The following is a 9,743-nucleotide window of genomic DNA, read 5'->3' as shown; positions in this document are numbered from 1 at the left end:
CACAGTCTCATTTCTTATCTTGGTTGCTGGCTCTGTGGTGTTTGTTTCACTAATACAACTAAAAGAAGTATCAGATTTAAAGACCATTTTCAGTGTGTCTTTTTCTAACTTGGTATGAGCAAATTCAACAACAGAAACACCTTCTTTGTCAGATACACATAATTATATGATGAGCTCATGAATCCATTACACAGGGTGATGTCACTCCAAATAAATGAGGGAGGTTTTCACTCAATCATGATACATTAGAGTTAATCAAGTCTATTTTATTTGTATAACCCAATATCACAAATCACGTATTTGCTTCAGGGCGGCTTTACAGTCTGTGCAGCAATACAACATCCTTTATCCTTAAATCCTTGATTCAAATAAGAAAAAACTCCCTAAAAAAACACTTTGACACGAAAATGGAAGAAACATCAGGAAGAGCAACAGAGGAGGGATCCCTCTCCCAGGACAGGCAGGCAGGAAATAGAGAATAGACCAGAGAGCAAAATTTCAGAAATACAGCATTGACAAACACAATGACAGAATTATAGATGGATAGATAACATGTATGAGGAATTTGAGTTCTTCATGTTGTAGAGCAAATCCAGCAATGGAATGAAAATCACTGTCCATTTGCAATGAAATAGCTAACTTTCCGTTGTGTCTAACAGCACCCTTCCTTATTCCTACTGTTGAAGGTGAGACTACAGAACATGACGTTGTCACATACAGGAAACATATAGACCAGTTTCTCCTCCTAGTCTGGCGGCTGTAGTTTGTCTTAAAAGGCCTTTCTGACATGTGACAGTAGGAAAAGCTCAGGCATAAAAAATAAGATGAACAATGTCTGAATTCTATTCAGCTGCTTCAGTTTCAGGCTCCTGGTGTTGTGCATGCTGGGTCACTGTCACACTGTCATGACTTACTGGGACACTTAAATAGAACAGAAATTAATGTTAAGGTTAGTTTATGTTAATAGTAACACCTGTATTTTTTCTACAATGACAAGTCCAAATATCTGCTGTGAAAAGAGTCTACAAGAGTCTATCTTTGTTTCTCTCTCATGTATCTTTGGACTTGTGGTGGAGTAAAGTGATCCATCTCTATTTTGTCCATTTTGACTCCCTGACAGCCTCACTGGGCCCTTAGGAGAAGTTGGACCAGGAAACACTGGTAGGGGAATGACTTCTGGCAAAGAGCACAATACGACTTTATAAACCCTCGTTGTAAAATCATGGGGCGCCTTCTAATAGGACAGGTATGATGTTATATCATAGTGAACCAATCAGCAGTGATCTAGTTCCTGACATGACCAATCAGCGCCCGTTAGAGCATATTCGTCCTGATTGACCTCCGCACTTCTTTCCGACCCTTTAAATCAGGATTTCTTTACAATTCTGCCGACCGTAAACGGCAAAGCTGAACGAAGCTGCCGAGAGTTAACGGTTAACCACAGCTGCACAGGAAACCCGCTCTCACACCTTCACATTAAAACTGGATCTGTGTTCATTGAGGGAGAGAAAATGCGCCCGTGGTTGTAAAGAACACAAAAAATGAATAAAATATGAAACGCAATATTATATTTACTTAAAATGCATTTTACAATAAAATGAAAATGCATTTAAAGGTGGCGGCGCATGACATATAATTATTAATGGTCTTTTTTTTAACATCTGAACCGGAAGTATTCGCACTGTTTTACAAGGTTGAACATCAAGCTAGCATCGAGCCATTCATATCAAGCTAGCGGCTCCATCACTCGCGAGCTACCTCGCTCTTTTCGAGGTTCAGTTTCTGTCTTAGTGGTAGCGGGACAGCTAAACAGAAAATGGCTCTGCTAACGCCATTATTCGCTTTTCTGTACCACTTGCCGCAGGTGTACAAGTGGCTGCTGAAGCCTTACTATATAGCTTCTCTCTTCATGTCTGTCGCCTTTCTAGCTGTCCGCAAAACGCCTGGCGTCTGCGACCACCTGGCCACGCAGCGAGAGGACGGCAACTCCTGCGACTTCGACTGGGTCCGTAGAAAATGCTGGAAAGTCACAAATTGGTCGTCAGTAATTAGCATCAGTTAGCTGATCAGTTAGTGGGTGAACACAGCTGAGGGTCGGTGGACAGTAACGTTAGACTACAGGCCAAACTAGTCTTCATTCCTGAAGCTCACACTCTTAAGCTTATTGATACACAAGACAAAACTATTCAGAACGGACTACAATTAATTATGTATGTATTGACTGTTGTTCGAATTTAACAGTGAATCCCAAATAAACAGTTGAACGTCATACATCTCAGACTCCCAGATATGCACCAATAAGGTCGCGCAAAACGTCTTAAAATCTCAGATATCTCTGGAGTTTGTAGTGATATTGTATTGTATAGTCCGCATTGTTAGGACTTAAAATGACCGTTGGCTTCCTCAATATTACAGAGGCCTGTGCTTGATGAGTGTTACTAATGCTGTTGCTCTTTGAAAGGAAATGCTTGCATGTCATGTGGGTGATGATGTGTGCACTGTGGAGTGTAGTTTACGGCACCATGAATTAGTTTTTGGGGGTTTTTTTGTTGTTGGTTTTTTTTTGCTAATGCAGTTGTTTGTGTTTGCAGAGAGAGGTGGAGATCCTGATGTTCCTCAGTGCCATTGTCATGATGAAGAACAGACGAGCGAGTGAGGAAATTGTCTTCTGTATCATTTTGTTCTGGATGTATTTGTCCTCAGCAGTCTTGTTGGGGTTCACTGTCATGTTATAATCTGATGATGTATGGATGACAGTATATCACCTGAACCACGGCCTAAATGGAGTAATAACATACTGTGAGATTATATAAACGCACTGGGCCAAACTTTGACATACGGTGGATGAAACTGCATCTAGTATTTGAATTGTAGAAATAGCGCCGCTCACGATTAAAAACAAAAACTAAATGGATAGTATCGTCATCTCCTGGTAATGTAAATACTTCTTGTGGCACGAATTTGGACACTGAAAAATGTCTCTGCATGTGTTTGTGCCAGTAACGGTGGAGCAGCATGTCGGCAACATCATCCTGTTCAGCAAAGTAGCCAATGTCATCCTGTTCTTCAGACTGGACATCAGGATGGGGTTGCTCTACCTGACACTCTGCATAGGTCAGTCCAACCTTTACCAACACACACACACACACACACACACACACACACACACACACCAGCTGACACTTTCCTGTTTTATCAATCATGTCTTGGAAAATACATGTCTAAAACCAGTATCATTTATTTTGACTCAGTCCCACACACACACACCGTCCTGCTGCCAGAAATACTCATTCAGCACCAAATGTGGATTCATCCGCCACTGAAAATAGTTCCCAACAAATATACGATTTCCTCCTGCTTGAGTAAAATTTGCTTAAAACTACAGTGACCATCTGTTTTAGGAAATTACTGAGCACTGAATTAATAAACAAAACTATATATATTAATGAGTCAGTCCCCAAATCTCCAGCATCTGTTGGTCTCCTGTTGGCTGCAGTGACAACACAGAGAACATTATCATAAGGTCCTGATGTTATTCTCTCCTGTTGGTTGTTTGTGTTTTTCAGTGTTTTTGATGACCTGTAAGCCTCCTCTTTACATGGGACCAGAGTACATCAAATACTTCAGCGACAAAACCATTGATGTAAGTAAAACTTGAAGAATTTATAGTCAGTTTGGCCACCGACAAGGAGCAAAAATCTGAGCAATTTCTTTTTATTCATAAATCAGAAATGTGTGTGTGTGTGTGTGTGTTCAGGATGAGCTGGATAGAGACAGTCGTGTGACGTGGATCGTCGAATTTTTCGCCAACTGGTCTCCGGAGTGCCAGTCCTTCGCTTCAGTCTATGCTGATCTCTCCCTCAAGTAAGACTCCATCCATCCATCCGTCCATCCATCCATCCACTATCAATGAAAACTCAGTGACATTAACAAAAGCAGCTTCACTTCTTGCTGTTGTTGTGTTGTAGGTATAACTGTGCTGGTCTCAAGTTTGGTAAAGTGGACATTGGACGCTATGGAGAGGTTTCTAAGAAGTAGGACATTTTATTTCTGTTTTACTCTATTTGTCTTCTCAAGTGTCTTTTATTCTGTCTGCATGTGGTCTTGAACTGGATGGAATTCTTTTCTGCAGGTACAAGGTTTCTGCGTCTCCGCTGTCCAAACAGCTGCCCTCCTTGGTGTTGTTCCAGGGAGGAAAGGAAGTGATGCGGCGCCCCCAGGTTGACAAGAAGGGGAGAGCCGTATCCTGGAGCTTCACTGAGGTCAGCATGGACACTACACTTCTGATCTGACACTATTAACCACAAAATCCATGGTTACAGTAGTTGATCATGTATTAACTGTATTTTCAAAAATAACAAACTAATAATTAATTTATTTATTCTGGACATGGAAGCAGCCACACATTTCTCCATTCTCTATTTCTCTGTTTTGTGTCCGCAGTTAGGCACTTGGGGAAACAACAGACATGACTTTTTAGCATTTATGAACTGTTACACCGTAGTCTGTACTGTACATTTGCTGTCAGACTGACAACTCACTGCTAACCTTTTCCTCTGCTCTGCTCGCATCCACTGTCACTTTCCTGCCGATCGCTCTTTCCCACTCACTACGCAAACATATCACACAATGCCCTATTCCTAAACAGAGTTACACTACCAATAGTATCCCAGGTAGCGACACAGAGGTTGCTACAGCAGTATATGCTAAATAAAAGTACACCCACTCATTCAAGGGTTTTTCCTTAATTTTTACTTGTTTCTACATTGTAGAACAATACTGAAGACAACAAAACTATCAAATAACACAAATTGAATTATGTAGTAAAATAGCCACTGTTTGGTTTTCACTGAACAGGTGTGCCTTGTCAAAAGTTAATGGGTGGAATTTCTTGCCTTCTTAAATGTCTTTGAGACCATCATTTGTTTTTGTGCCAAGGTGGTGTTGATATACAGCAAAGAACCCTATTCCACTGCTGTAGTAATCCATATTAAGGCAAGACTGGTTGTGTGTATCTGGTTGGTTCTTACAGGTAAAATACAGATATGATTTGCCACATTTGGCTGTGGTAAATGCAGTGAACGTGTCTCCTACTCTCATCATGACTTGTCGTCTGTCTCTGTGTCACCACCAGGAGAACATCATCCGAGAGTTCAACCTGAACGAACTCTATCAGAGGTCCAAGAAGCTGAACAAGTCCAAAGGAGACAAGGTCAGTCAATCCCAGTTCCCCCCTGTCCCTGAGGAGGAGGAGCCAGAGCAGCCAGGAGCCGACACCCAGGGGGAGGAGTCTGAATCCAAGAAGGACAAATAAGACGGCGCGCGTCGCTCAGCTTGGACCTCTGGATGGAACTTGTGGGTTCAGGTCAGCTCCTCTTCGCTCTCCTCTTCAAAGTGTCTAGTTTGTTCAATCAGCAGGGGACTGGTGTCAGTGTGGATCAACCCCCCCCCCCCGAAATAATATTCTGCTACGAGAATGACTTCTTGTTTGAATTGCCACAATAGGTCTTTCTCTTTCCAGCACCATGTTACACTAAACATTTCCCTCAAATCCGGTAATTGAACAGTGGTGCAGCTGTACAGTGACCTCAGTCTGTTCCCCCTTTTAGAAAAGAACAAAGAGGACGAGTGTACACTTGAGCAGAGGAGCAAGCTGAGATACAGTAAAGCGGCTTTTGACACCTGGTCCAGTATATCAGTGTAAAGCCTGGAAATGTGCTGTGCAGAGTTTACACAACACATTTCTCATGGTTTAAGCTGTGAAGCCTGACTGACTGCTGATTTCAGGACCGTCAGTCGACTTATTACTAATTAACAATGAGGGAGCAGTGAATGTGAATGTTTTTCATGTAGACGTTTTTATGCAACTAATTTAATTCAGAGTAGATTTTTAAACACATTCTTTGATTAACTGTATATTAATGTAAACTAAGTTATCACTCAGCGGTACACGGAGAGTAGGCTGAGCATTCTTGGCGGTTTGTCTTGACATGAGAAACATTTATGGGAGCGCTTGATTAACATCGCCACAGCCGCATGAGCCGGGTGGTGTTTGTCAAGTTCATTTATCGTTGGCCAGCATCCCTTGTTGACAGAAGTTCAACTTTCTGACATTCAAGCCTTCCTGAAAAAACATTCCATTATTATTACTATTTTTATGATTATTATATTTTACAGATTCCTGCTGTCCTTTGTTTTGTTGTTTTGTTGCAGTGTATTTGCCTCTCAGTTAATATGTCATGTCGCCTACACTCGTGCCATGCATTCATGGTAACCTGCCAGACATTTTCTTATTTGGAAACACTTGCAGGTTTTATACTGATTGGAATTCTTTGAATTTGGGGTGTTGTACTTATTTTCTGTTTTCAACAAGGTAACCAGTATTTTATTATTTGGGTATTTTAAGCCTTTATTACTAGCAGACAGAAGAGAGATGACAGGAAATGAGGAGAGTGAGAAACGGGGAATGACAAGCAACAAAGGTCCCCAGCTGTACTTGAACCGATGATGTAATGGTTCATGGTCAGCGCCTTAACCCCCTAAACCACCAGGGTGCCCCAGGTAACCAGTATTTGATTTGATTTTCTTTCCAGAAACAAGCAGAGCTTGAGCTTTAGCACCCACTGAGCAACTGATTTCACTTTCTAGGCCTTTTTTTGATCAGACGCTCTGTTTGCAGCTCCCAAAATTCTAACCAATCCTACAAATAAAGAGTAGTCGAGCATGAAATGTATTTTAAGATTAAGATTTTTATTTCCTGTTGCAGTGTTTGCAGCAGCATTATTGATTACTTACTAACATAATACCTAATCATTTTCTGGAAATGTCCAGTAAAGAAGTTTTGCATTTCATTTGGTACTAATTATGGGAAAATCTGAATTTTCTTTTGAAAGAAAAGCTTCTTTTAAATCCAGGCTAATATTCATTTGTTATTCGTGTATTACATGTTGAACTGTCGACATTTTTTTTTTTTTTTTTAATGTTCAGCTAATCTGCTGTGCACTGATTATACGATTCAGTAGGTTACACAGCAAGTACTGGCTGTTAATTAATAAGAACTCTATTTCTCCAGTAATTTGTACCAGATCACATGAATGTCTAGAAAATTATTAGGAAATTGTAGACCCATAAAATAAACATATCATTTACAAATGATATCAAAGAAATACCAATACATCTATCAGAAATCACCCAAAATCCTGTCCTCCACATGCTTGAGGTTTAGAAACTGCAGTACAGTAAATAGGGTAAATAGAGGTACAGTCAGGCGGGTGAGCAACATCTTAAAAATCCAAGTGTTTATTTAACATATTGTATGTCAGTTTAATGTCATTTGGTTTGATAATACAAGAAGTGGATTTGTTTTTGATGAAAAGACAAAAGTGATTTTCATTCACAGTGGGGGATGTTTAGGAGATTTCCTCAGTGTGGACCAGTTACATGTCTGTATATACTGTATGAATCCAGAAATCATCACACCGGCTTTGTATTTCCACTCAGATTTTGAAGTCATGTCAGCCAGTCAAATGATGTCAAACGCTTGTCCTGCATATTCATTGGCTGAGTACTAGACAAAGCTTTTACGTTCTTCTGTAAATCTGTGATTAGCATGAGGATAAACTGAGAGCATGTTTGCAGCTGTTAAGAATGAGACTTCACATTCCAGGATTGTCTCACATATTCACTTTTTTCATGTATTTGTTTATTATTTTCCTTTACAATATAAATGATCAGAAAGATTATGTTTCTTGAATTAAATAAGACTATTTGAGGCATTTGTTTGAATTTTCCTGCTTTTTTTCTGTTCTGTGATAACATTCCTAATCAGGATCTTGAGCATTCTCTTCCTTTGTTGCACTAAAATGTTGAACACATCCATACACACTGTTTAGATTAGCTTTTTGAAGACACTGTGAGTTTATTCCTCTTTCATTATTGTATTACTAAAACAGTTTGTGTATTGTACTCTTACTTTGAAATAGATTTTATAATGTTGTTTCATTTGAGCTGCATTAAGGCTTGTATGTATATCAGCTCCTGTACATGAATGGAGAAGTCTGGCTTGTTTTGTTCTTCATGCAATAAAACCATCTGCACATGAAGAGATGAGAGTTGCCTTCATTCTTCAGACATATAATATTTGACTCTTCAGTCACAACATCACACTGAGAGAGTGTACAATGTATAGCAAGATACAAAGAGAACCAAATACCTGAACCACTTCACAATAATGTAGAATACAATTCAGTGAAACCGCAACAATAACTGGCCCCCTGTAACCGTGTTAATATAATCTTTACAAAGGAAACATTGATTGCAGGACTGTTGTCAGTGCACTGCAGTACGTCTTTGATTCCAACAGAAGGACAAATTTCTGCCAATTTCCACATTAGAAAACTTCACCACCAAGCTCCTCTATTTCTGTTGTGTACTGTAGGGCTGCAACTAATGATTATTTTCTCAATGAATCAATTAGTCGTTTGCTTATTCATTCCTACTGAAGATGTCGGTCTTTAAAAACAGTCACAGAGTGCTGAGCACTGTAGTTTTTAGCACAGTTATATGAAATAGGGGACTATTTTCAGCAGTGAATTGACCCATAGTCTGTGAAAAATGTCAATCACTGTTTCCAAAAGCCCAAAATGACATCCTCAAATGTCTTGTTTTGTCCCAACCAGCAATCTACAACCCAAAGATATTCATGTTTTAATGTCATAGTGGATATATTCACATGTGAGAAGCTGGAATCAGAAAATTTGGAAATTTTCATCTTAAAAAATGACTCAAAACAATTAATCCATTATCAAAATAGTTGGCGATTAATTTAATATTTGGCAACAAATTGCTTAATCAACTAGTCACTGCAGCTCATGTGTTGCATTGTTGAACTTTGTATCCATCAATTTAAAAAAATGAAAAAACAGAATGGCATGCTGAGATGCTTGACTATGTAAATGAATAAATGCACTTCATACTCATTACAGAATGAGTATATAGTATACAACTGAGCTACAGGCCTGTAGTTCTTAATGAATTCAATGTAATTCTTTTATTTAAAGCCTGTATGTGTAGGTATTGAAAATGTAACTCTGGTGCCCCCTGCTGGTAGTGTCAAGAGACACTGTGGCAGACACCAGCAATGCATGCTACTACTGTCAGCTGCACATTTTTATAAAACAAAACTACATTTTTTGTCAACAAATCCTAAGAAAAGACAAAAACTGACAATGAATTGATCCAATAACATGTAAAGCCTGATATACTTCTTATTCCTCTGTGCCGTAGACCTCCATTGATGTCCAAAAACTATTAAAAACACGTCATTGAGTCACACTGTTGCACTGGATGACATGTTCCTTCATCCATGAACACACACACTAGTTTATTTTGACACAATTACACAAAGCATCCTGCTTCCAGAAATACTCAAAGGAACACCAAATATGGATTAATCCATCTCTGAAAATAGTCCCTGATGAATGCACTATTTCCTGAATTATGTTTGCTACAAACTACAGTATCCAGCTGTTTGAGGAAATTATTGAGACTTTTTAAAAAAATGAAACTATAAATCTGTGACCTGTTTTTAAAGATTTACATCTTGAGTAGGAATGAATGGGCTTGGACTTAAGTATTGTTGGTTTTGGTCTCTTTATGGGATTTGTTGACAATAATCTTGTATAATTGTATAAATAACTGTCTTGAATTTCCTCAAGATGTTCAGAGATCTTTGAGTGTAAAGA

At 39.2% G+C, this 9,743-nt stretch overlaps 1 protein-coding gene across 2 annotated transcripts; it reads left to right on the top strand.

The window, feature by feature from the left end:
* Window positions 1-1,695: 1,695 nt before the first annotated feature.
* tmx2b (thioredoxin-related transmembrane protein 2b) lies at window positions 1,696-8,102 on the top strand. 2 transcript variants are annotated; one of them, XR_010927850.1, is made up of 9 exons: window positions 1,696-2,005; window positions 2,592-2,652; window positions 3,001-3,114; window positions 3,567-3,643; window positions 3,758-3,864; window positions 3,969-4,034; window positions 4,133-4,262; window positions 5,135-5,365; window positions 5,610-8,102. XR_010927850.1 is itself a non-coding variant. In XM_067584455.1 (8 exons), the coding sequence occupies exons 1-8, from the start codon at window positions 1,817-1,819 to the stop codon at window positions 5,312-5,314; spliced, it is 924 nt and encodes a 307-aa protein (XP_067440556.1). In that variant the 5' UTR covers window positions 1,696-1,816; the 3' UTR covers window positions 5,315-8,102. The 2 variants fall into 2 exon arrangements, 1 of the variants encoding a protein (XP_067440556.1); XM_067584455.1 differs by having other exon boundaries at window positions 5,135-8,102.
* The last annotated feature ends 1,641 nt before the right edge of the window (window positions 8,103-9,743 follow it).

The sequence above is a fragment of the Thunnus thynnus genome, chromosome 3, assembly GCF_963924715.1.
Source record: "Thunnus thynnus chromosome 3, fThuThy2.1, whole genome shotgun sequence".
Classification (NCBI taxonomy): Eukaryota; Metazoa; Chordata; class Actinopteri; order Scombriformes; family Scombridae; genus Thunnus; species Thunnus thynnus.
Note: the sequence above shows the minus strand (reverse complement) of the source record. Positions and strands in the feature narration are given on the sequence as shown.

Bases quoted from the DNA above. Each gene is read 5' to 3' on its own strand.
- tmx2b (XM_067584455.1), top strand. From the start codon at position 1,817: ATGGCTCTGCTAACGCCATTATTCGCTTTTCTGTACCACTTGCCGCAG. The intron at 3,644-3,757 runs GTAAGTAAAACT...GTGTGTGTTCAG, and splicing joins TCAGCGACAAAACCATTGAT to GATGAGCTGGATAGAGACAG. The intron at 4,263-5,134 runs GTCAGCATGGAC...TGTCACCACCAG, and splicing joins TATCCTGGAGCTTCACTGAG to GAGAACATCATCCGAGAGTT.